This window comes from Salvia splendens, chromosome 22 (genome assembly GCF_004379255.2).
Source record: "Salvia splendens isolate huo1 chromosome 22, SspV2, whole genome shotgun sequence".
Lineage (NCBI taxonomy): Eukaryota > Viridiplantae > Streptophyta > Magnoliopsida > Lamiales > Lamiaceae > Salvia > Salvia splendens.
The window spans coordinates 23704898-23731528 of record NC_056053.1 but is presented as its reverse complement, the minus strand read 5'-3'; the positions used below and the strand labels follow the sequence as shown (position 1 = coordinate 23731528).

Sequence of the window (26631 nt, the reverse complement as noted above, 5' to 3'; positions counted from 1 at the left end):
AACGGAGGTAACAAATCGTATCCTGGTGAAAGGGTTAAAAGCTCGGTTAGAACAAGCCAAAGGACAATGGGTAGAAAATCTCCCTCAAGTCCTATGGTCCTACCGAACTACACCCACAACCTCCAACGGTGAAACTCCGTACAGTCTGGTGTACGGCACTGAAGCCGTGATTCCGGTGGAGATCGGCGTACCCAGTCCCCGAACTCTAAATTTCTCCTCAGAAATGAATGACGACGGACTGAGAGCCGAGCTAGATCTTGCCGAAGAAAGAAGAGAATTGGCATGCATAAAAGCAGCCAAGTACAAGGAGCAAGTAGCCCGGTATTACAACCAAAGGGTGAAGAAGCTGCAATTTCAAGTGGGAGATCTCGTCTTGAGAAACAACGAAGTAAGCCGAGCAGAAAAGCTGGGCAAACTCGAACCCACATGGGAAGGTCCGTATCGGGTGTCAGAAGTCCTCGGCAAAGGGTCTTACAAATTGGCTCACATGTCAGGAGAACAGGTACCCCGAACATGGCACATTTCCAACCTCAAAAAGTTCCATTTGTAAGAGACAGTCCGGTCAGTCAGTCTTGAGTCCTGTTCAGTCAATGTGCTTTATTTGGTTTACTTGGTCTTTATTTGTCTCTATGTGCTTTTTATTTGTCTATATGTGTTTTGTCTGTCTCTGTGCGTGTCGTCTCTTACAAATGTTACTGAGGTATCTTGTTCTTCGAAGGCTGATCCCCTTCTAAGAACATATACAAGCCAACGATTGTGAGTCAAAGCTTCTACAGAAGATACAAGACCACAATTCAGCTTAAACAAGCAGTTCGTCTGAAACGAACTGCAATAAGCCAACGATTGTGATGTCCAAGCTTCTAAAGAGGATACAAGACCACAATTCTGCTTAAGAATCAAGCACTTCGTCTGAAACGAACTGCAACAAAAGTCCGATTCTCGCGATAAAACTTGCCTGAATTAGGACAAGGGAAAGTCCGATCCACGCGATAAAACTCGCCGAATTAGGACAAGGGAAAGTCCGATCCCCAAATTAGGACAACGGAAAGTCCGATCCGAGCGATAAAACTCGCCAAATTAGGACCAAAGACGAGTCCGGTCAAAGATGTTTATTTCATCAGCCCAAAGACGAGTCCGGTCAAAAATGTTTATTTCATCAGACCAAAGCCAAGTCCGGTCAAAGAAGAGTTCACTTCATCAGACCGAGGACAAACATCAACTTACCCCGTACCTTTATCCAGAATGCCGAAGTGATTCACTTCACTTTTCGGGGGGGGGGGGTAGTGATGGAGTACGTACTAAACAAGCCCAACAGCAGCAAAGCCCATCAGCCTAAAGCCCAAGAAAGAGTATCAGTTCGGCATGACTAAAGAGTTCAGTTCGGCACAACCAAAGAGTTCGGCCCCAGCCTACAGCTCGGTAAAAGCCAACCAATCAAACTCTGCTCTCAGGTCGGCATCAAGCTCTACTCTCAGATCGGCAAAAGCTGCTCGGCAATAATTCAGCAGTTCGGTCTCAGTATTCGACCGAACTAGGAGATAGTGGACTCATGCAGGATTTCCACCTCCACTACACCCACGATCTATTTAGTGGTGTCAAGCAGTCATTAACTCATGCAGGATAGTGGACCCATGCAAGATCGCCACGATCTCCACGACATCCACTACCTAGTAAATGGCTGCATGCCACGATCTAGGTCAATGTATAAATAGAACCTAGATCAGATAGATAGGGTTACGTTCTAAGACTCTCTCGCTTTCTAGAGATCAAATACAAAATAGCAAGTCTGTATTGTAAGCTGTAAGAAAACAGATCAAGCAATACAACTCTGCCCTCATTTCTTCCCGTGGACGTAGATTTACCTCAGTAAATCGAACCACGTAAAATCTGTGTCGTGATCTGCATCTTCCTGCATTCATCACCATCAAAAATTCGCCGATTCATCAATAGTTTAATTGTAATATCCATAATTATGGAATATTTGAGATTTTTATTAATAGTTGATTCACAATGTTATTGACTTTTTATCAAATTATCATATACTTGCTGTAGAGAAGACGTTATGGATTAATAGTTGGATCTAGTAGTACATGTTATAGATTACGAGGTTATTTGATTTGTAAGATTATATTTAAATAATCAGATAATAATGAGAGTTACTTTTCAACTAAAATAACCTGATAATAAGAGTTACTCTCCAACTAAAATAAAATAATATGATAAAGAGTCGTGACATCCAAATTATACATTTCGTTATTTGTTTGTATTCCAACTTTGCCTTTTTAAAAAAACTTAGAAATTAACTAAAAATATAGCTCTAAACAAAATACTATAAAATAATAAAAATCGATGAACATAAATTTCAGGAAAAAAAACCGTAAAAAAGAGAAACCTTTTGGATTGAAATCACTTACTTCTCCTCCGCCGTAACGGGAAAAAGATGGGGTTAGGTTACGCCGTCGGAGTCGTCGGGTTTCTGTTTCTCGCACACGCCGCCTACTCCACTATCCAGTGTGCGTATTCAAATCGCCAAAAGTCTTTATTTTGAACGAATCCTGAATACTAGCTCTGAATTTTTCGATCTGTTTTGTTTTCAGATAGATCTTTGCTGAAGATTACAGAAGAGGAGTTCACAGGGCCACCAGTCACTGTAATTTCATCTATTATGCCTATTTTGTATGCAGATAATTCGTTTTTGCAGCTAATTAGGTTTGTGGTTTTCGATCGATTTACAGGTAGTTATGGAGCTGGTTGCAGGATTGTTTTTCTGTTTGTGGGCTGCTTTGACTGTGCCTGGCAAATTCTTGTCGATTCTCCCTCAATCAGATGAGAACAGGTGAGTTTAAGCGTTTAATTTCCCATGTTTTCCATTATGTTGCTGTTATAACGTTATTGGATCTAGTACCAGTGTTGTCAAAATGTCGTTCGGGTCGCTCGGGTCGCCCGGGTCGCCTGGGTCGAGACCATCACCGCCCCAACATGGGTGGGTTGATCGAGATACAGGGTCGCCGTTGGGTCGCCTGGGTCGAGTGGGTCGTCTGGGTCGCCCAAAACATATGCTATCTCTGATTTTCTCAAATCTCTCACATGTTTTCTGACTCTCTGAATCACAATTCTCTATATATATGCATGCACCACATCAAACTTTTCAAACCTACTTTCTACACTTTAGAATTTGGCCTCTTCACTCCTAAATAAATAAACAATTCAAAGATCTTTTGCTGTCACCCTTCATATATTCATTTGTTTTGATATTTTCAGACAATGGTACCAATTATTTATCGTGCTATGACTTATGAATTGTTTTGATATTTTGATCATTTCTATTTTCCACTTTATCTCTATTCACATGAATTGCGTCTACATTTATATTATTTGATATATTATAAATATTAGAGCAGTATATTTATTTTATTTAATATTAAAAGGCAAAACAATTAGCCTAGATTTGTGGGTCTCTTGACCCAGTCGACTCGTCGACCCGCGACCTGAATTTTTACCTCATCGACCCGATGCGCCCCGCGACCCTAACAACACTGGGATCTACTGCAGCTGCTGCTGCTTTTATGTTTGAATAATATTGTATTGTGAACATTCTGTGTAAATTGTATGTAATGATTTATGAATGTGGGCTTAGGTAGAGTTGCTATCTTGATTGCTTATATGAGGTATTGGGGTGGAGTATTTGGTTAGGCCAAGAAAATAGTTTATATACACATTTGTGTCTGATAATTTGTCACAAGATAATAGACTTGTGATTATGAGGTTTGTTGGAGATTAGTAGGATATAGCTCCTCAACAATGTTTATGAGTTTTGATGTAGCGTATCATGTCCGTTTGGCTAAGATATGATGGCTGAATATATAGGAGCTCTCTACTATGATGTTGATACCATTCACGAAAAGTGTTTGTTTATTAGTCTATTTTGACCTTTTCTCAAATCTGCTTAATGGTAGGAAGTGCGCAATGCACCCTAGCATGTAGTAGAAAACTGGATGGTTGTCATAAAAGCTAGCTTATAAATTTTACATTTTGCCTATGGAGATAGAAGATGATAGACTGAAGGCTAAACATGCATTAGGGCTAGGGGGAAACTGTCCGGCAGCTTTGATATCTTGACCTTAAGTGAAAAACTCTTAACTTACTCAAGGAAATAGCTTGATTGTTTTTTCATATATTGACCTGAAATTCGATATTTCACTTCATGCAAACTACACATTGCACCATATAATGTCCAAATGTCAATTAGAAGGAAAATCAATGTGTTTTTGAATGATGCATAATGGGGTAAGTGTATGGCATCAAATATACAAAATGAGATGAATGAAGAAGCATAGCTAGATGATTCATGCCTTCCTCCCACTTATTTTATTTTGCTTTCAATTGAATTCAGTTTTTAAATATATTAGAGCTTATCCATCATGAATTGCATTAACTAGTCCTTGATCTGGTTTTAGTACAAGAAACGTGCCTTGCTTACTGATTAAGCTTTGATCATCATTTTTTGAAGCTGAACATGCTTCAGGCTACTAACTTCCGTTCTTTCTGTCCAAGCAGGGTGGTTGCCTTACCTTCCAATCTGGATTTCATGATCTTCAATCATCGTGGAAAAGCTTTTTCTATGGGCATCGATATGAAGCAAAAGTGATATTATAGCTCATTGCATTTGATTAATCAGTGAGATCTAGAGCCAAAAGAAACTTAAACTAGTTGTTAATTTTGCCGGAATCTAGAAGGTACTGATTTCACAGTTGCTCGGGGGCACGACGAGCTACCACTGTTCTGAGTGAGATCTAAGGACTCATGTTTGTGTTATATTTTAGTCGATTGCAAAGTTTGAATCTTTCATATGGGAGATGCATCTCTCATTCATTTATGGTAATTGCTTTTGTGTTATGCTTGGTTATTAACTACTCGAGTAGATTCAATCTTTGCAGAAAGCTATTTATTTACAAAAAAAATAAATTGAAGTATTGTTTGTTGCATAGCTTGCATTTTATATTCCAGTCTATTGGCTACTGCATTTATTGTATAGTTACTAATATTTCATGAAGATAGATGTTACGACCTACGAATTTGTTTACATGTTGTATAGGTTGATCAAAGGTTGGAGAAATGAGATTATGTTACTCCTTATTTGTTAACCATTCTTTTGCCATTTAAACCAATGACTCAAATGTCATGTAGATAAAAAAATGATATGCCATCAAACGCCTGATGAAGGAATGTATCACAATATATCAACTTAAAACTTTTTGGACTAAAATGAAATAAAGGTGACATCTATGGCATTTGCAACCAAAAATGAGAGGAGAAGAAAAAAGGAGAATGCAAACAATGGCTGTCCATAACTCATCATAAAGATTCATGCATCCTTTTCCTCCGGTTTAGTTCCAAGTCGCGTGCTTCATCACTTGTTCTTGATGTCGAATGACATTATCTTGAGAGCGCCACAACGACATGTCTGTCTCCTCCTCCTCACGACGTACCATTTCGGCTCCCACGGCCATCCCTCAGATTTGTTTCTGCAGCACCAGTGCATCTGATGAAGACAAAATAAGCATGTGTCCTGTGACTTGTATTCATAGACAACTACACCTATAGTTCCTGCCAAAGTTCCTTTGATAAATCATGCAATGGTTTGAAACCAAACAGTCAGCCTATCAACTAGTAAGAAGCCAAGAATGCAGAAAAGAAACCAAGAGAAAGTACAAGATTAAAAGGCCAAAATGCAGAAAAAGTGTCGCATTTGCGATGGTCAAATATTTCGTAAAGAAAGTGCCCAAGTATTAGTGTTGTTACCTCATCGGTTGTAGAATGCGGTCTCGGATGACTAGTTGTGGCACCAAGAGCAGGCATTTCTCAATCGTGACCTGTGGCAGTGGCAGTGGCGAGTCGAGGAAGTTTCTGGTGGGGTTGCAGCATTGCGCTTGCATTCATATCCTAGTCACACTTTATCGCCACAGTCCATTTGCTATTCTTCTAGCATATGCAATGTACAGTCATACTGACCAACACAAGAATTGGATACATTCCAAAAATACGTTCCAACTGTAGTTCTTCAAGAACAAGGCCACCAAACTCCAAAAAGGAGAAAAGCACACCACACTGTCAATCCTCTACACACACCAAACCGAAGAAAGAGGATATGAAACAGAGGGAGACCGGCAGAAAAGCATAAATTTTTAAAATGGAACTAAACAAAACCAAGCTAGCTTGCAAAAGATGAGCATAGTAACTTAAATATAGAGAATGGGGAAATGTCATCGAAGAGTGCTACATAAGTTTCCAGATAGCTCAATCAGATCACACAATAAAATGCTATCCAACTTATATTTCCAAACAAAATTATGACATGATTGTAGAGAAAGGCACAAACAATAGGTGGCAATAACTATATGTATGTGTGTGTTCGTAGAGAGGAGATGGAAACACAGGGAACGAATAAAATGCTACAATCTCATTCATTAAGAAATAGTGTCAATGACAAGAAATTTGGAAATGGCCCGACATATCTCGAAAAATGACTTAATCTGGGTTCCGCTCCTAAATGGATTAGCACCAAATACACAAGCACAAACTACTGTATGTTTTGAGTTTGACTAGTCACTAACCTAATCAACTGCTATTTTCTTGAACATTAGCCAATCAATGTCATTCAAGGAACTACAAATTTACATCGGAGGAAGCTCCTGCTGGTTTTCCAAAGATTGCCGTAGTATAAACTCAACTCTCCTCTTCTTGTCATCTTTTTCACCCTCGTGACCGAACCATGAAGATGGTCTTCCTACAGCTTTCCGAATCCTCAAATCCAATGGTTCACCAAATACCTTTTTACCCCCCTTGAGCTCTAAAAACACAGAATCCCTCTTTTCCGGAAAAGTCTTCTCGCCATCACTTCCGGAATCAAGCCCATCCTTCATTGCCTCAATGGCTGGAGCAAACGTCTCCAACAAAGAAACTAGTGTTTCTGTCTGAGCTTGACTAGAAAGCTTTGGGGGAATGCTAACCCGTGACACGCCTATGTCCTCAGCCTCCAACGGCTTCTCCAGAGACAGGTTCCCATTGTTATTAACTCCTGATCCATTTCCTCCATTACATGGTTCAGCAGATGATGTAGCCACTGATGATCCATTACATACAAGCCGCTGCTGCAGATTCAACAAAGACCTCTCTGCCTTTCTATGCTGCCTCGCTAGCTCAATCTTATCTGTACGAGGGTCAGAAAGCCTCTCATTCCAAACAGGTGTTCGTACATACGTGTGGGCATCCGGAAATGCAGGCAACCACTGTGGCACGTGCTTAAAAGCCGGAGTCTCCCCCATTTGCAAGAAACTAGGTATCATTCTCCGTTCCCTGATCACAGGAAATTGTGGCACCGGTTGAGCAAATGGCACCTCGTCAGCCATGTCTACATACTCTTTGATCTCTCTAATAGCACCTGAACTCACTACACAGTCAGTATGAACCTCTGAAGCACCAGTAAACCCTTGCGGCTTCCCCAAGTCTTCCAGCCCCTGGACAACATCAAAGACGTTGCAGCCCGTCCTACCAGCCGAATTCGCATAAAATCTCGCGGTTTTACCTAACTCACAGACATACCTAATCGCAATGTCAACAAGCGAATCCAGAGCAGACTCATTGAACCCCTCAAATCCAACGCCCTCGCATATTTGAGCCATTGCAACTCTCGAGATAGCTCGACTATAATCACCAGCACCAGATCGCAAATTCGAACCATTCTGTTCGTCTCTCGTGCCTTCAGCTTCACCTCCATCGCTCATGTTCAGATTCAAGAAACATTTAGGGGTTTCTTAAGCTCCAAAAACCTCAACAAACACACAGAACTTAGAAATCCCAGCCCCACCAGCAGCTAGAAATAAATATAAACCCTAGATACAAGCTGGAATAACATCGAAGAAGATGTGGCTATATCAATCTATACGTGAGCTTAACCAACACATCAGCCTACAACTGAGTTACGAGCACTTACAATTGATGCAACTTTCAGCGCCGTCTTCGAATTCGAGGAATTTGAATACTCTCTTTAAAACGGGAACGAATTCAATTGCGATAAAACCCTAGAGAGAGAGAGAGCGAATCATCACTCTAGGGTTTTAGCTTTGAAGATGGCAGTTTTGGTGGGAAATGGAGTTTGATTTGGGGATTTTATGGAGTGATAAACCCTACTGTGAATCTGAAAACAGAAATTTGGATCGAGAGGAGAGAGAAATTCGAGAGGAGAGTCAGTGAGCTCAAGTGAGGTATTTATAGGCGACGCTGCGCTCATTTATTCTCTTTTTATAAAGAAAAACTCTACTAATTCCTTATTTTGCTGCAATTTGATTTTCGAAGCTTGATCTAAATTTAGAAACTTCTATAATATTTTCAATTTAAATTACAATATTAAGTATTGAGAGAAATAAATTTAAAATGATATTATTACATTGGTCGTCCCACGTATTTAGAATATTGGTAGTTACTTAGATATTTGTGTTTATAAGAGTGGCTTAATCTTCCAATATATACCTATTTATTTTGTAGTCTATTTTCAATGTAATTATAATTTTAAAATATAATCAGGAAATTATTGAAGAAATATTAAGTTTAGTTCAATTTAAGTATATTCAACCACTTTAAAAATCAAGGGTAACAAATCATTAAATTTGGTTTTTGCTACCGGATTAAAATTGAGTCACATGTGTGATAAGGAGTAATTTTTTTTCTCAAATGATTTCGCTTTCTGTACCATTTAACTCACTTCCCAAGATATCCCCTATGATTTCCGACATATTAAATATAACTTCATCAAAGTATTTCTCCATAGAATAATTCCGAATGAATCCAAAATTATAATTTTTCCATATAATTTTTAAAAGTTGCAAATCAGACAAAGAAAATGACAAAATTTCATGATATTTGATAAAAATGAATATCCGGTAATATGCTCAAATGCTTATTGTCTCATTCGAAATGTTTACTTTTCATTTTGAAATCGTTTCAACCAAGAATCAGCCTCCAGCTAAAATATTCACTTATCCTAACTGATATTAGACACATCTGAATTATCATGCAATAGGACCCTAATTCAACCAGCATTTGGGCCACCTCAATCAGACCACGGTTGAGGATGCTCCTACAATCAACAGTTTCATCTAAATTCAATTAAATGATTATATTGAATATAGCCAGTGTTTTAAAATCGGATCAAACTAGCCGATCATCTCACCATATAAAGTCGTTAGTCAATCCGGACGTTTTAAATCTTCGGAGTCTGCCAATTCGGCCGAAAACCGCAATTCGATCCAACGACTTCCTAATTTTATTTATTTATTTCTTTTTATTGCTCCCATCCTTCCTAATTTTTTATTACACACGTCTCCCTCTTCATTTCCTCACTCTCTCACACACACATTCCCGCCCTTCTCCACAGCCGCCCTGCACCCCCTGCTACCGCCCGCCTCTACAGCTGCTCCACCGGCGAAATTACATTGGTTGATTGCCGCAAAACGAAGTAAAGATCTCACCTTTCATTCTACCTTACAGTTTTTTTTGGTTTACTTTATTTTCCTACATGAATTGCTGATTTTTCAGTCCCCAATTACTCCACCAGTTTTATTTTTTGTCATTATTGTAGTCAATTGCTAATTTTTTCGGTAGATTAGATGCTATGGAATTCGGTCTTTGCGTGGGGGAGAGATTTTTACAGTGATGCTAGGCTCGTGGATATTTGCTTTAATGGATAATTCTTGACACTAATTTGATGTAATCTAAAACACGTGTGTTCATTTACTTGTTCAAATTCCTATCCAGACACATTGTTGAAAAACAATTCTTAACATTCTTTCCAACAACGAATCACATGCATCAACTATGAAACACAATGATTTTCAATGTGTCCACAATTTCTTACAGTGTACATTGCAGGATATAGGCGAGAGTGAATCACGAACGAGTGGATCAACAAAGGAGGAATTCACCGATCTTGTTGGCGTATACAAAGACAAGAAAAAAGAGAAAGTGATGAGTGTTACCGGTGAGAACCCATATGATAGTAGATTCCATGATGATGATGTTCAAGATGTTAAAAAAAATGAAGGCAAAGGAGTTGATGTTTATAAGAGAATGAGAGTCAGTGGTATAGAAGATGATATGAAATCAGGAAGAGGTAATGATGGGGCAAGATGGCATGAAACTGATATGGCATTGGCTATGTGGTTTTACGATGCTTGCATTCCTCTAACTGCCGTAAATTCACCTTATTATCGACCGGCAATTAATAAGGTAGCAAGTATGGGGCATGGATATATAGGACCAGGTTATCATGCGTTGAGAGTTCCTTTGCTGAAAGAAGCTAAATTATCTGTCCAAACCACTATTAACTCTATGCGAAGTAAATGGGCCGACTCAGGATGCACAATAATGGGTGAGCCATGATGCACCAAATCTACAAAAGTTGGCTATTAAACTTTTGAGCCAAACTTCTTCTTCTCCGGGATGTGAGCATAATTGGAGTGTGTTTGAAAGAATTCACGCAAAGAAAAAGAATAGATTGGAGCATCAAAGACTTACTGATCTTGTCTATGTTCGCTACAACTTGCGCTTACAAAACCGGTACAAATATATGTATTGGTCTGCTATTTTCCAATGGTTTCAACTTTCAATAATTTGTGTTGATAATTGTTTTTGTTTCATTATTCGTACAAATGTGTAGTCTTGGTTCAAAGAGAAGATCGTATGATCCGATTGATTACGAGTGTATAGATAAAGTAGAGTTTTGGGGGATTGATGAAAATCCCGAGGAAGAGCTTGATTATGAGGAATTGGAGGAAATGTTAGATGAAGAACAAGCAAAAGGTTAATGACTTTCATTGATTTATTTATAATTTCATATTTAATTGTGTTCATTGCTTGATGTTGTTGAATCTCTATATAGGCGATGGAGATGATGATGTGAGGATTAATAATGAAGAAATTGATTTGTCAAAATTTGGTGATGGTGACTGTGGCATTACCAGCAGTTAATCTTCAAGTTGGAAATGAGAGTGATGGAGATGATTGCTAATTATTTTGCTTTCAGCTTGTTGTTATGTAGTAGTACTAGTTATTTTGATAAAAGCCTATATTAACTAATAGTAGTATTTTGACAGTTGAACTTGGTAATCTTGTAGACTTATTGGCATCTCATGTTATTAATATTCAGAATTTATGTGGAGTACTATAATGTCATTTTTTTGTTATCATTCATAGGATTTTAATGTTTTTTATAATATATTTATATAGTACATTATTTTGGCTTGATCAGTGGTTTAACTGGCCGAACTAGTTGAATTGGAAATTGGTAGCTATGTCGATTTCTTTACCGATTATGATTTTTTAAACATTAAATAGGAAGAAGGGAGTAGTTTCTAGTTAGAAGGTAAAGAAAATGGATATTTGGTTGAGTCTTAGTATCTGGACAATATTTATCAATATTAGCTGCTGACATTATCCATCTTTGAGATAAAAGCAAACACAAAAATTCGAATTCAAAGTTGTTCACATCTAAAATATGGCGTTTCATATGCGGCTATCATCTTCATCTATCAAACTCCCTCTCTCCACAAACCCCATCAATCCATCACTTTCCCCACACCCACAGCCACTACAGCTACCTTCATTGGCTTCTTCTTCTTCTTCTTCTTCCCTTTGCTCCAAATCTTGGAATTTCTTCCTCTCCGGCACTCTCTCTCTTGCTCTTTCTCTCTCCGGTCAGTTACCCATTTCTCCAAAGGTTTTGGGATTTTTAATTCCTAATTTTACAATTTTTGGTGATCTCAGTTTCTGATTCTTGAAGTTCGTTTGCAACATCTCAAGTTAGATTCTTGAAGTATTCAAATTGATGGCTTTAATGTTTTGAGCTATATTCTTGCATAAATACGACGTGGGGTTGATTCTTTTACCTTGAATTTGTATAAAGTTTCTTACTTTCTGAATAATATGATCATTTATATACTAACTTACCTCAATTGAATAGTTCATTTGCAACATCTCAAGTTAGAATTTTGAATTGTTGGAATGGATGACTTTGATGTTTTGAGGTAGATTCTTGCATAAATACGATGTGGGATTGATTCTTTTAACCTGAATTTGTGTAAAGTTTCTTACTTTCGGAATATTATGATAATTTATTTGCTAATTTTAGTTAATTGAATGGTGATTAATGAAGTTTAGAGCTGCAATTTGTAGGAGTGGGATCTGCTGAAGGGAAAGTTGGGGTAAACAAGCCAGAGTTGCTACCTAAAGAGTTCACTACTGTAATTGATGTTGCAGGTTTCCTATCCGATGGCCAGGTTTGCTTCCTTTTATCTCGAACAGTCTTGCTTCAGATGCGTTGAATTTCCTGTTCATGTCAAGTTTGAAGCCCGCCCGTACAGCCAATCTTGGCCAAAGCTTTCATGAGCAAACCATTTAGTAGTTTGATTGGAGACTTATGATTTTGTTGATGTGTTTTGGGCTGATGGAAATGTGTTTTACTGGGGAATTAGTGTAGGGAGATTGTTGCTAGCTAGTATCAGGAGCTGATATTGTGTGTGATGGTTTAGCGACTGTAGGAAATGGCTCGTGTTTTCGGTTGGAAAATGAATGTATAGTAGTGTTGTTTTGGTAAAGATGAAAAGGATACAGGTGATTATGATTTGGTTGATGTGTTTTGAATGGTGATAGAAATGTGTTTAGCCGGTGAATCATTATAGGAATTGTTGCTAGCTAGTATCGGGAGCTGATATTGTACGTGATAGTCTTGCGATTATAGGAAATGGCTCGTGTTTTCTACTAGTAGGCGTGTTGGAAAATGTATAGTAGTGTTGTATTGCTAAGGATGTAAGTTCAAATGTGGCTTTGTTAACGCTTTGGCAGGAAAAGAGAATTTCGCAGGAGATAGCCGCCCTTGAAAAGGATACGGGGTACAAGTTGAGAGTTTTGGCGCAGAATTATCCCGATACACCCGGTATGGCTGCCAACGTGCACTCAGCTAACTAACTTCTTCGTCGTTAATCTAACATCAAGACTTTGTTTTTGTTAGGACTAGCAATCAAGGAATTCTGGAAAGTGGATGATAACACAGTCGTATTTGTCGCTGATCCGACATTCGGTATCTATCTAAAACAAGCTTAGGGTTTTCTTGTTCTGCGGCTGGCTAGTGTTTTATATCTGTACGCTCTGCTTGTAACTAGGAAACATACTCAACTTCAACGTCGGCGCTTCCATTGATTTCGACGTGCCACGTAGCTTTTGGAGCCGGCTAGCAGGGAAATACGGAAACATGTTTTATTGGAAGGAAAAGGTTAGATTCTTATCCCGACTACCTACACTTTCCATATTTTTACGAGAGTGATCTGATACGATCTTTGCGTTTCGAAGGGAGAAGATGCAGCTATTGAATCTGCTGTCATGGCCATATCGACGTGCCTAAGAGAACCAGCGGGCGCCAATAGTTGCTCGGAGGTCAAATAAATTCTGCTGTACCAGAAAATCTATAGAGGGAATCGCCAAGAACGAAGATTTCGTATGGCAACATACGGAAACAGCCATCATCATCGTCATCGTCATCGTGTTATAACATCTCTTTGTAGCTAACCTATGATTACATCTATGTATAATATGAACAAGAACAAACATTAGTATATGTATAAAACAAAATGTAGTACTACTATACTACTTAATTTAATATTTTGAAAAAAAAAGAAAATTACTCATTTTATTCCAAAAAAGGAACTAATTAAATAAAAAGCCGTAACAGTATCAGAGATTGTGCCTCCAGCCAGCTACACGCCGTCGGTGCTTGCAGAAGACGGTAAAAACTCAAATTCATCCATCTCCGATTGCTGTTACCTTTTCTCTTCAACTTGCGTTTCTAATTTCATCTTCATTATTAATTTTAATACTTTATTCCTTCGTTCCTGTGTTTGTTTCCTTGTTTCGTTAAATGCCTAACTAATTGGTTCATGTCAAATTATCTATCCACAAAGGTTTTGCTTCACAAATCATCATGTGATTCTTAAATGGAAGAACAGGGAGATGAAATTTGAAACTAAATATGCACTCAAAATTGCATAAAAACATCATTATCTTTAATAAGCTAAATCACTTACTTGTATTTAGGAGGAAGAAATCAATAGATTTTGATTTAACAACAGATTTATCTTGTATTTATAATAATCATTCATGAATTAATATATATTGGCATATTTAAAATCCAACAGATTTTTCTTTGTATGGTTTTTTATTATTTTTTTCGGTTTTTCGTTCTATCTCTACTTCCAGACTCTGTCCCTTAGAAGATGAGGAAGCTAAAGTTTCATGAGAAGAAACTGCTAAAAAGGTTAACTTTTTAGAATGGAAGAGAGAAGGTGGGCAGAGGGAAAACCTAGTAATGCATCGTTATCACGTTACCGGCAGAGACGATTACAAAAAGTAAAATTCAAACATCATTTCTCACATTTCAGCTCAGGGAAGAAATTTGTCCATAAATTTTTCTTTTCTCTTTCAGGTATTCGCGTTTGTGTAGAAAAGTGCAGAAGCTGGTCAGCATACTTAAACAGATGGATGCGCGAGATCCTTATCGAATCCAGATGACTGATAACCTTCTTGAAAAACTGTCAGTATTTTTAATTGGAGTTTCTCAATGCTGTTGTAGAGATTGTTCTGTCTGATTCAGTCTTTATTTTAATATTTATTATACTCTAGTAATTTATCGAATAAGAGATCCCTTGCAGTCCTAGATAATACACCCTACTTCCTCTGTAGTAACTAGTAATTTGCCTCAGTTTATTGGTCGGGAAGAAAATTTCTGATTTGGTCCCTGCTATAGGGAAAGGTAGAGGAAGCAACGGAAATTATTGAACAATATCCGGTTAATATCAGTGAAATTGTGAAACAAGTAGAAGTCGCGGGCATTTCATTTGTCTTTCCTTGGAAATTTTGATATGTACATTACATAGTAGAATAGGATGATAGCTAATTGCAAAGTAAAGTAAAGATGGTGATAGTGCATAGACGAATTGCCTACGTGTACTTTTGACATGCTCGCTTGCATGATTTTAGTAATTTACCAAAAATAATCATGCATGGTTACTTATTCTTCTGGTGTATTGGAAGAGTGCTCTGATCCATCATCACTGTTTCTTTTAAGGTTTCTGCGTTTTGTACATATGAAATATAGCTTGTGCTGTGTGTCAAGCAAAGTAGCACTGAAGATCGGTTCAGTTTATGTTATTGGTGTCTTATTTATTGGTATTTTGTTAATATAGGTACAACATGGGCGTTATTCCATCTCGTAAAAGTTTGGCTCTGTGTGAGCGCCTCTCCGTATCATCCTTTTGTCGGTAAGTGAGGTCGAAAATGCAACACATGTATGTGATGTTCCATATCAATAAATTCTTCATTGTAATATGTTCCACAATTTTAACCTTGTTGGGTTTCAAATCTTGTTTTTTTGATGGTTAATGATAGTAGTTGTAAATAACTAATGTTGGCTTTGGAGTAGAACTAATGGTGAATCTAACCCTAGAAAGCTCGAAGGAAATATTGACAATTCTAACAGAGCTTTTGATGGTCTCAGACGTAGGCTTGCCACCGTCTTGGTGAGATTGAAGTTTGCAGAGCACTTGAAAGAAGCAGTTACCTACGTTGAACAAGGGCATATTCGTGTCGGACCTGATACCATCACTGATCCAGCATTTCTCGTAACAAGAAATATGGAAGACTTTATAACGTGGGTAGATACATCGAAGATACGAAGGAAGGTCTTGGAGTACAACGATAAGCTGGATGACTACGGTGCGATGAACTAATCATTTCGAACTTATTCATTTCCTAACTACTGTATGTTCTGCTCTAGTTTTTTTTGTTGTTGTTTTGGCTTATACTAAGCAGTTCCAATTAAAAGAAATTGACCCTTTACTACTTTTATGTATTGATAGAAAGTAATGTTTTTTTACATGCTTTCTTCCCTTGATTAATTTGCATTATCTGGCTAGTGATATTAGTATTAAAGAATCAAGATATTGAGTTTAATGCTCTTTTGTGCTGTTATTGAATCATCACAGAGACTTCTTTACAAATAAATAAATACTGTATATAACGGATATAGATTTGCAATAATATAACTCATACGAGATTTATCTTTGAATAATTAAATATCGGATATAGATTTGCAATAATATAACACATACGAGATTTATTTTTGAATAATTAAATATATAATGGATATAGATAATTTGTCAATAATTTATCAATATTCCCCCTTAAGATTAGGACTATTTAAACAGAATTAGAAGTATATCTCAATATATATATTCACGCTTCTTACCCTTCTTTTTCATCATTGTTGATAATTATTGATGAAGGTTAGTGAATCAGAGTGTGGAATGATGGATAAAACCGGCCCTAGAAGAAGCAAAAGACTGATGAAGATAGATTTGTTGACAAAGCTACCGCAACAGATGACGATAGCGATCCTGGGATGACTTCCGATTAGATGCATTATGAGGTGCAAGTGCGTTTGTAAATCATGGCGCAATCTCATAGAAGGGGCAACTTTGCGACGTCTTATACTCTGACACCATGGCTGGCTTTCGTTCATTGGTCCTTGGGGTACGCAGTCTGTGATGACCCCCACAGACCACTTTACCGGTTCGACTTGCCTCATTCTCACAATCGTATTGTAATTGATTCAGCTAACGGTTTGCTTTTGTTGAGAGATGGATGCGCTAATATTCTTTTCATATGCAATCCGATGACTCGTGAATATGCCGAGCTTCCTCCTCTGCCCGCCCGTAGTTGCTTTTACGGATTTGGAGTGAGCAAATTAACCGGACAGTATAAGATTTTATGTGCTAATCAATTTTGGTCCTATTGTATATACACTATAGGACAAGAAGAAGAATTGTGGAGAAGCATCGCAGCACCACCGTGCAATACAGTTGCATAGTGATTATGCTGTATTTTTTAATGGAAATCTTCACCGGTTGGAATATGATTTCAAGAAGAATCTATTTGTTTGCTGTTTTGACCTTGACACCGAGCTATTTACTGGTTTTTCTCTTCCCAATTATGGCGGCAACAAATTTAGCAATTATCGACTATGTACTTTGGACGGTAAGTTATGTTTCTGCCACATGTTAGAGAAGTTTGATGTTGTTATCTGGTGGATGAACAATTATGGAGATGAGAATTCTTGGACAAGGGAATATAACTTCTCCGGCATGTCATATATGTATGGATTTGTTTATCCACTCAAAATATTGGCAAACGGCGACTGTTATTCATAACGGATGTCTACGCGAAGCTATTTCTCTACGTCAAAAGCACTAAACCTTCAGAACCTATTGAATGGCATGGTATTCTTCAACGACCTTTATCTTATTATTCCAACATCGCTAATTATATCCCAACTTTTTCTTTCACTCAACACTTTGGGGATTCACAATGTTCAGTCTTTAACTTTTTAGTAAGTAAACATGATTTAGTTTCTTGCAGGAGTTATCTTTTCATTTTTAATGTATGTTTATTTTTAGTTTTGATAATAAAATATTAATGAAAAAAACTTATAATCTCCTATTATATCATAATATATCATCGGAAAACATACACTTGAAAAGGATCGAATTTTACAACTTCTCTTAATATTATAATTTTATTACTCATTACTTTTTGTTAACAAGTTGTTATCTTAATTGTTAGTTTAAGAAAATTTAATTACCAATCTATTAAAGAATAATACTTATGATTATGAGAAACAATATTAATATACTCCATCTACTTAGCTAAATCAATAAATACATAAGGATGGATGTCCCAAACAGTAGTTCTCGCGGTTAAGGATGAATCCATCTTGGAGTAGAAGATCGTCGTCAGCTTTTGAAAGAGGTATATGGATCATCTATGAGGTTTGTAAGGCGATCAATTAATCAAGATGCTCACACGCTTGCTCGGACATCGGGTTCTATAGCTGATAGCAAGTATTGGTTGCATTGCATTCCAATTTTATTCGCAATGTAATCGTAATGGATTTGATTGAATAATATATTACATTTGGGAATAAACTACCATATATAAGCATAGTGATTATCAGTTAATTAGGGATCCCATAATTAGTGGAATGATTATTTTTTGTTTTCAGCAAAGTTTTCCAAAAGTTAAGAATTAATGTTTTGTAATTTTTCAAATAAAGTTATTATTTTAAATAATTTTCAAAGTTAAGAATTAACTCACACGCTGACACAACACTCACACACAACATCACAAATGCATAAAAACAACAATAATTATTAATTGAAATACTTATATCAATTGAAATTAATGGTAAGATAGTTTGAATAATAAACACTTTCATATATACGGTATAATTTTATTGTAGAGTCCAGTCATCCCCATAGAATTTATAGTACATTATTTCCACTTAGAGCATCTTCAACTATTTATGTTAAACTCAAATTTAAATTAGTGTAAATGTCACTTTAAATATTAGTGATTCCACTCCAAACTCTTTATACTAAACTCAAATCTTAAAAAAAATATTTGACTATATTATGCCCTTTGTACTCACAATTATTTTTTTAAAAAAAAGCTTTGTTGAAATTTTTAGAAACCTTATCCAATTTTAGTTTTTAATTGGAAATGATCTTAAAAGGATTAGGGTTTAAGGGTTTGTTTCCCCTTTTGTATAAACCTTTTGCCAATGTATGTCTCTTTATCTCTCAACAGTTAAGTATGAGCATGAAATATTATACTATATGGTTTATATATATCAAATTATTCAAACTTATATATACTCTCCCGTTCATTTTGAAAATGGATTAATTTAAAGTATTATTGTGACACTAATTTAAAAACTAGCGGAGCTAAAAAAAAATAGAGAAGAAAGTGCACATCCAAAAAACGCGAAAAAAATAAAAATAAAACGAGATTAAGAAACCATTATATTGATCATTTTTCCGAAAACAATTCTACAAAATTCGATTGAAACAAATATGAATAAGTGGTGAAACAAGAACTGAAAACACAGAAGTTGTACGTAGCCGCTATTCAAGAACAAGAACTGAAAAAGAATTTGTAACCGCTATTCAAGAACAAGAACTCACTGATCATCTTCATCTTGATTTTCTTGTCCTCCCTCTTCTTGATCTCCTCCTCTTCTAGTACGAACTGAAACCGCAGATCATCTTTGTTAGAATTTAACACACAAAATATAGGAGCACTCAATAAGGATGTGTTGGAATCGTGCTTGGTCAAATGATTTTTGACTAATAATAAATATTACAAGACATTTAATTTTGTGAAATTAAATGCAATAACGTCGATCTACGTTTCCGAGTAGATGACCGTAGTATATTCATTTTCTCAAATCCGATTCCCGGTGAGTGAGAAATAATATATTAAAGTTGGTCACAAATAAAGCTAGGAAATGAGCTATGTGAAAAGACTAAGGGATTAATTAACTAAGTGTTAATTATCTCACATCGGAATGATAGACTCTTTGATGAGTATTTAATCAGATGAATTATTATGTGTAATAATTATCGTGGAATAAGCGGGTGACAGAGCCCCCGCGCGCCCCCCCTCCCCCCCCGCGAGCCGCGCACCGTGACCCGTGACCCGTGGTCCCGTGCCTTGTGCCTTGGCAATTGGTCTTGGGTGGTCTTTGGACTGTTCTTTGGAGCTGGTCGTTGAGCGTGGTTCGAGCTCCGCTGTTCTTTTTATACCACCCCAAACTCACGCTATCCCCGGACGGGGCTGGTCCACATCATGGTCCCGCTGGACCCCGACCGCACTTGACGGGAGACAAAAGGTACCCCGCTGAGACCCCGACACATAACGGAGGACAAAAGGTCCCGATGAAACCCCGACGGTCCATGGTGTATCCCGTCGTGTAGCATGTCCAGGTGCGCTCGTGTCTCTCAGCTCCCCACTGGCTAGTGCACCAGTAAATACCCCCCAGCGGTTACGGCGGTCAAGCCATCATGACACACATAATGCTGTTGACTCCATCAATGCCCTGCATGTGGACTTGGCCTATAAATAGGCATGCATCCATTGCATTCTAGACATAGAATACACAAGCATTCCTGCATACACGCTCTCTCCCTCTCTGCATATCTTCCCGTCGAAGCTCTGCCCCCGCCTTACTCCCGTTCCCCGGAGCTCTGTTGCTAGCGGTGCTGCTACTTCAGAGACGAAGCCGTTTTATCTTTGGGGACGACACGCCAAACCGAGAGCACTACCGGGGCGTATCTCGTCTTGCGGAAAGAGGACTCCTCGACTCGGCTTACCGCTTTCCACAGATATTTTCCTGTGTAATTGTTTCAGTTTTTCCGTGTAATTTTCCTTTGTTTATTTTCATTGTAATTTTCGCCCGATAAGACTTGTATCTCATTTCGACAACAGAAAGATCGTGGGATTGATTGGATATATACAGGCAAAACTGATAGATATTGATGGATTTGGTGGTTGGAGAGATTTTAGGGAGTATAGATATGGGGAAATCGTTTGGTGATAAAGTTTGGAGAAATATATTTGACCAAGTTAACTGGGAAAAGATTTAATTAGATTAATTTGATTTTTTCCCTCTATTTTTCGGGGGTTTACACTCCAATCCTTCTTTCTCTCTACACCTTCCTCCATCCCATCTTCCATACATAATTCATTCATCTTCCATTGGAGCGGAGCTCTGCAGATCCAGACAAGAGAATACTGAAGATTAAAGATTCAACCTTGGGTTTTATCTATTTATTTCATGTCTCGTACTTTTATTGTTTTTACTACTTGTCTATAAGTAGTTAAACATCTTTTGTAGAATTTTTGGTGAAATTATGAACATGTTTTGATTTATTGATTTGAACTTTTTCCTAGCTCTTGGGATTTTTTTGCTTGTTCTTGTGCTTCTATTATTCTTTTGTCTAGCCAACTTTAGAACTATGTCCGTTAACTAGATTAATCGAGAGATAGCTAGTTTTACGTGGTAAAAGTGTTGAAAAGTAATATGCGGAAAATAAAAGACTAGTGCATAAAGTAAAAGACGGGAGAACTGTAAAGAATACATTGTGATAGACTCGAATTAATTCTCTCTATGGTTACACCACCTTTTATAGACTATAATTCTAGCTATAAATGGAAAATGTATTATAATTCCATAAATATCTTCTTTATTTGATTTTCTATAATCTTTAATTGATTTCCTTCGTTATTCTTGCCATAACTTCATCCATTGCCTTCTTGTTCTCCAATTAATTGATTTCCTCATTCCAACACTCCCCCTCAAGTTGAGTATCGAGTTTTTCGACACTTAACTTGCACGATCTTTAGTTTGATAAATAGTTTATACTCGTATTTAAGAGTTCTTCAATTTCCATTGACAGTTTATGCTCGTATCATAGAGCTTCATTGAAAGTTTAGGCTCTTATCAAGAAGCTCTTCATTCATCATTGAAAGTTTAGACTCATTTTATGGAGTTTTTCAATTTTTTGTTGACGGTTTTAACTCGTGTCAAGGAGCTCAATCTGACAGTTTTGACTCATGTCGAGGAGCTAATCCAGACAGTTTTGACTCTTGTCGATGAGCTAATCCAGACAGTTTTAGCTTGTATCTAGAAGCCATCTTAGATAGTTTTTGCTCGTATACAGGAGTCATCTTAGACAGTTTTAGCTAGTATCCAGGAACCATCTAGACAGTTTTAACTCATATCCAGGAGCCATCTTAGATAGTTTTAGCTCGTATCCAGGAGCCATCTTTTGATCATTCTTGGTCCATTCCAACTCAAACTATGAGCCCATTATTTTCATTTTTTTTCTCAAGCCACGCCAAGTCGTCGAACTTAGTGGAGCCTCTTCTCCGTATGTCACTCCTTCAATCCGATTTCTGATTCTTCAACAGCCGATGCTTCGTGGCCATTGTGCGTCCCCATCTCTAGATTGTCTCCCATTCAATTTAAAAAGGCATCATCTACTCTTATTGGCTTTGGCTTTTCCACGGTTGTTCATTCTAAATCGTCTTTTGGCAGCGGGTTCTCGACGTTCTCCCGATGACATCCCATTCCTACCAGTTCTTCAAAGTGGTCTCTCCCCCTCGCCGCGCAGACGTTGGCTGCAACGCCTTCGACCCCGTCAATTATCTTCTTGATTCGGAGACGAATCTTTTGGCAGTGGCTGGCATCTTCCCCTCGGCCAAACGCTTCATCCATTATAACGTGAGTTCGCAGCTTCTCACGGCTGCCACCTCTTCGTCAGTAGCTTCTCCTCTTCTGCTCTTCTACAACAGTGAAGCCGTCACGTCCTATCTAGAGAAGGCCGACACGAGCCGCTTCGGCAGGCAGCAGAAAACACTCGAGGCTGACAATGGAGAAACGAGCAGAAGCCCACCGAGAGAGGATAAGCTACTGTTTTCTCTTCGACCACCGTTAGCCTTCTTCTCCGGGCGTGGTTGCTCGTGGTTGGCCACTGGCCTTTCATCTTCTCACCATATCAGCGGATGGCATGCGGCCTCTCTGGCCTTCCTTCTATCGGACCGGTGTCTGCTTGCTTTTCTTCTATCGATGACGCAATCTTCTTTCTTGGTTGGAATCATCTGGCTGTGGCAATCCTCTCCCACTCGGCTGATGATTCCTTATCTCCATCTTTGGAGCCATCATCTCTTCTGAGAAACTGACTGACCTGCTATGGTTGTCCGATATCTTCCCTTTCGGAGTCTTCTTGCCTTCTTCTCTTAGATCTCTCTTGACGCTAATTCTTGAGAAACTAAAAATTCCAAAAAATTGGAGTCTAATAATTAAAACATTCTCAATTTTTTTATTTTTTAAATTTGCCAGAACAGCGGCCTCGTGAGGTCACCACCTCTGCTTTTCTCGTCGCCTTTCTCCCCTCGATTTCACGGTGACACAACACCGTCGTTTGTGTGGTAAAGCAAGTTGTGCGAACTCAGATAGTCAGATTTACTCATGTAGTTTGTGTGTATACTACACAAAGCTATATAAATATTTAGTGTTACCTCAAATATTTCCCAATGGAGAAATTAGTTTTCAAAATTAAATGTTCATACATAACTTTTAGTATTTATACTGATAAAAAGATGATATTTTCATTGTTAACGATGTTATTGATGGTGTAATTAATCTCAATAATCTAAATTCGTGCAAAAAATACATACATACTACTAATAATCGTTACTCTTGGACCAAATTAAATGCCTCGTTTTTTCATATTTACATAAGCCTGAAAAAATATTTTGAGGTTAGAAACACAAAAGAAGAAGAAAATAAAATCCACAGACGACTTGAATACATTAATTCAACATAATTTATTTTCTCATCACAGAAAATGTCATTTTAAGAAAAGATTAAGAAAAGTAGGTGGAAGAAAGTGGAATATATGTTCCACTTGTATATGTATATATTAGTTTTAAATGATACATGAGTGGAATGAATTAGTAGAATGTGAGTCTCTTTACTATTTAGGACTCGTTTGATAAAAAAGATGGAATATGAGAAGATACGTAAAACAAGATAAAAATGCGGGCTTCATGTTAAGATAGGTAAATATATGATTTGTTGTTGTTGTTGTTTGATAGAAAAGAAATTATCTAAATTTGTATAGTATACTTATTAAATAACATGGCTTAATTTGATAAATTGGTAGGTTACATAAACATGGTTAAAGTTATAATTTTAGTAAGATTGGGAACGACCTTGTCTTATATTGGGCTTTATCTTGGCATTACTAACTTATCAAATATGTATAATAATTATGAACCGGAACTCTTATAAGCGGATGGACTAAAATGAAAAAACGAGACTCCTATTTGCAGGGAGTATTTATATAAGGGGCGAAAACTTTGAGGTCTTTTAAGAAGGAAATATTCAAATCTTTATTTAAATAAGATATGGATATATTTGGCGAGATATTGTAAGATATGGTTGGATTTAATTTAAAAAGATATGCACAATATATTAATTAAATCTACCAAACAAAACCTTTTCCTAATATGTAAGAGAATTTCGAAACTTACAAGGGATTGGGATAGGGTTGATTTTTATAGAATATTCCACAAGGAGAGATTTGACTTTGAATTTAATTCATGGAAAGAATAAAGTATCAATTAAATCCACAAAAATAATTCCTCCAAAGAGATACATATAGCCCGGAAAGAATAAACAGAAAATTACTACTCCACATTATTGATATGATCATTTCCCTTGATTTTAAGCTCATGTTTGTAGTTATATTAGTTTATAGGCCATAAGAAAATTTTGTAAAATTGGAGATTATGAGTTATTTTTTCATCAATATTAAAAATAAGCATACATATAAAAATTTGGCTTTGATAGGTGATTATTTTATTTATTCCAATTATTATTTAAAATTCATTTTTTTGTTTGACGCTTAATATCAGAAATTTGAACTTTCAATATAACTCCTTTCATTGAAAAACAATATCGGTGCTTTTCTCTTAAATATAACACATACGTGATTTATTTTTGAATAATTAAATATATAATGGATATAGATAATTTATCCTTGTACAGTAACAATATCCCCCTAAGAATAGGACTATTAAAAGGATTTAGAAGAATATCTTAATATATATTCACACTGTTTTTCATCATTGTTGATAATTATTGATGAAGATTACTAAATCAGAGCTTGGAATGATGGACAAAACCGGCCCTAGAAGAAGCAAAAGACTGATGAAGATAGATTTGTTGAAAAAGCTACCGGAAGAGATGACGATAGTGATACTTGGACGACTTCCGATTAGATGCGAGGTGCAAGTGCGTTTGTAAATCATGGCGCAGTCTAATAGGAGGCAACTTTGCGATGTCTTATACTCCAAAACCATGGCTGGCTAGCGTGATCGGTCCAGGGGGTACACAGTCTACAATGATCCCCGCGGACCACTTTGCTGCAAATTCGACTTGCCTCGTGCTCGTAATCGTATTATAATTGATTCAGCTAACGGTCTGCTTTTGTTGAGGGATGGATGTGTTAATATTCTTTTCATATGCAATCCAATGATTCGTGAATATGCTGAGCTTCCTCCACTACCTGCCCGTAGTTACTTTTACGGATTTGGAGTAAGTAAATTAACCGGACAATATAAGATTTTATGTGCTGATCAATTTAGGTCTTATTATATACACACTCTAGGAGAAGAAGCTTCGTGGAGAAGCATCGAAGCACCACCGTGCAATAAAGTGTCAAGTGATTATGCTGTATTTATTAATGGAAATCTTCATTGGTTGGAATATGATTTCGAGATGATTCTTTTTGTTTGTTGGTTTGACCTTGATACCGAGCTATTTACCAGATTTTCTCTTCCGAATTATAGTGGCGGCAAATGTGGCAATTCTCGACTATGTATTTTGAAGGGTAAGCTATGCTTCTGCGATATCTTAGAGAGTGCTCACGTTGTTATTTGGTGGATGAACAACTATGGTGACGAGACTTCTTGGATAAGGGTATATACCTTCTTCTGTGGACCATATGTATATGGATTTCTTTACCCACTCAAAATGATGGCGAATGGTGATTTGTTCTTCATAATGGACGTCTCTGAAAAGCTATTTCTCTACCTCAAAAACCATGAAGATCCTTTGAAACCTATTGAATGGCATGGTATTTTTCGACGACCTACATCTTATTATTTTAACATTGCTATTTAGAGCATCCACAACCCAGCAGCACGGTTGTGGCCCGGCCCCACTTTTCTGTCTGCTCTCTAGCAAGAGCACAACACCCACAGTTGTGCTCTTCCGCAAGGACGAGCACAATTAATTTAAAATTCAATTAAACAAAAACATTTCCATAATACTAAAATTCATTAAAAAAACCTAAATAATATTACAAATGACAAATAAAATAAAAACGACATAATTAAAATCCTAAAAATTAAAATTACATAATTAAAATACTAAAAATTAAAAAAACAAGCGCTTTGACATGCGAAAACGGCGGACAATGTGTTGACAATTCGCATAAACAAGCGCTTTGACATGCGAAAACGGCGCCTGAAGTAATCTGCCGGAAACCGCGGCTGGTCGGCAAATAGTCGGCAATGAGCCTTTCATGGGCTCCCTCCCGGTCCCGATGGATGTAGCGGCGAGTTGATCTAGTTCGTTGAGGAGGAGGAGCGGGGGTATTCGCCGCGACATATGCTTCGTAAGCGGCACGATGTTGCTCGTAGTATTCTTGTTCTTCGCGCTCCGCTTCCGCCATGAGATGGGTGAAATCCATTTGAGGTTTTGAGTGAGGGATGAATGTGTTGATAGTTTGTATGAGAATTATGAATGAGAGATGAATGAGAGATGATTTGATGTGATAAATGGATGATGAATGTGTGTATTTATAGATGATTTTGGGGAAAAAAAAATAAAAAAAATTCCAAAAACTTCAGAAAAACGGGCAAAAAATGGCATATTTTTGGGATTTGGAAAATAATTTTTTTATTTTTATCATTATTTATAATTAAATAACGAATTTTAAATTAAAAAAAATATTCAAAGGCAACGGCCAATCGCGTGCCGCCACGTCACCTGCTCGCTGGCACTGCGCTGCTCGATGCATCGAGCAGCGCCGTGCCAGCGGCGCGAGCTCAGCAGCG

General features: G+C 37.3%; 3 protein-coding genes and 1 pseudogene across 6 annotated transcripts; 3 read left to right on the top strand and 1 right to left on the bottom strand.

The window, feature by feature from the left end:
- The first annotated feature begins 2352 nt into the window (after nucleotides 1–2352).
- Nucleotides 2353–4896, top strand: LOC121785932 (membrane magnesium transporter). Its single transcript, XM_042184417.1, has 4 exons — nucleotides 2353–2513; nucleotides 2598–2650; nucleotides 2736–2836; nucleotides 4558–4896. The coding sequence occupies exons 1-4, from the start codon at nucleotides 2441–2443 to the stop codon at nucleotides 4646–4648; spliced, it is 318 nt and encodes a 105-aa protein (XP_042040351.1). The 5' UTR covers nucleotides 2353–2440; the 3' UTR covers nucleotides 4649–4896.
- Nucleotides 4897–5184: 288 nt separating this feature from the next.
- Nucleotides 5185–8254, bottom strand: LOC121785764 (transcription initiation factor TFIID subunit 8-like). Of its 4 annotated transcripts, none has more exons than XM_042184195.1 (3): nucleotides 6615–8254; nucleotides 5803–6119; nucleotides 5185–5619 (listed from the first exon to the last, which is right to left on the bottom strand). In XM_042184195.1, the coding sequence occupies exon 1, from the start codon at nucleotides 7782–7784 to the stop codon at nucleotides 6675–6677; it is 1110 nt and encodes a 369-aa protein (XP_042040129.1). In that variant the 5' UTR covers nucleotides 7785–8254; the 3' UTR covers nucleotides 5185–5619; nucleotides 5803–6119; nucleotides 6615–6674. The 4 variants fall into 4 exon arrangements, with proteins under 4 accessions (XP_042040129.1, XP_042040127.1, XP_042040128.1 ...); XM_042184193.1 differs by having other exon boundaries at nucleotides 5185–5607; XM_042184194.1 differs by having other exon boundaries at nucleotides 5185–5542.
- A 3234-nt stretch (nucleotides 8255–11488) lies between these two features.
- On the top strand, nucleotides 11489–13736 carry LOC121788045 (thylakoid lumenal 15.0 kDa protein 2, chloroplastic-like). The gene is made up of 6 exons (XM_042186898.1): nucleotides 11489–11750; nucleotides 12229–12332; nucleotides 12898–12988; nucleotides 13064–13132; nucleotides 13215–13324; nucleotides 13402–13736. Exons 1-6 carry the CDS (start codon nucleotides 11552–11554, stop codon nucleotides 13492–13494), a joined length of 666 nt encoding a protein of 221 aa, XP_042042832.1. The 5' UTR covers nucleotides 11489–11551; the 3' UTR covers nucleotides 13495–13736.
- Nucleotides 13712–16937, top strand: LOC121788046 (annotated as a pseudogene).
- The last annotated feature ends 9694 nt before the right edge of the window (nucleotides 16938–26631 follow it).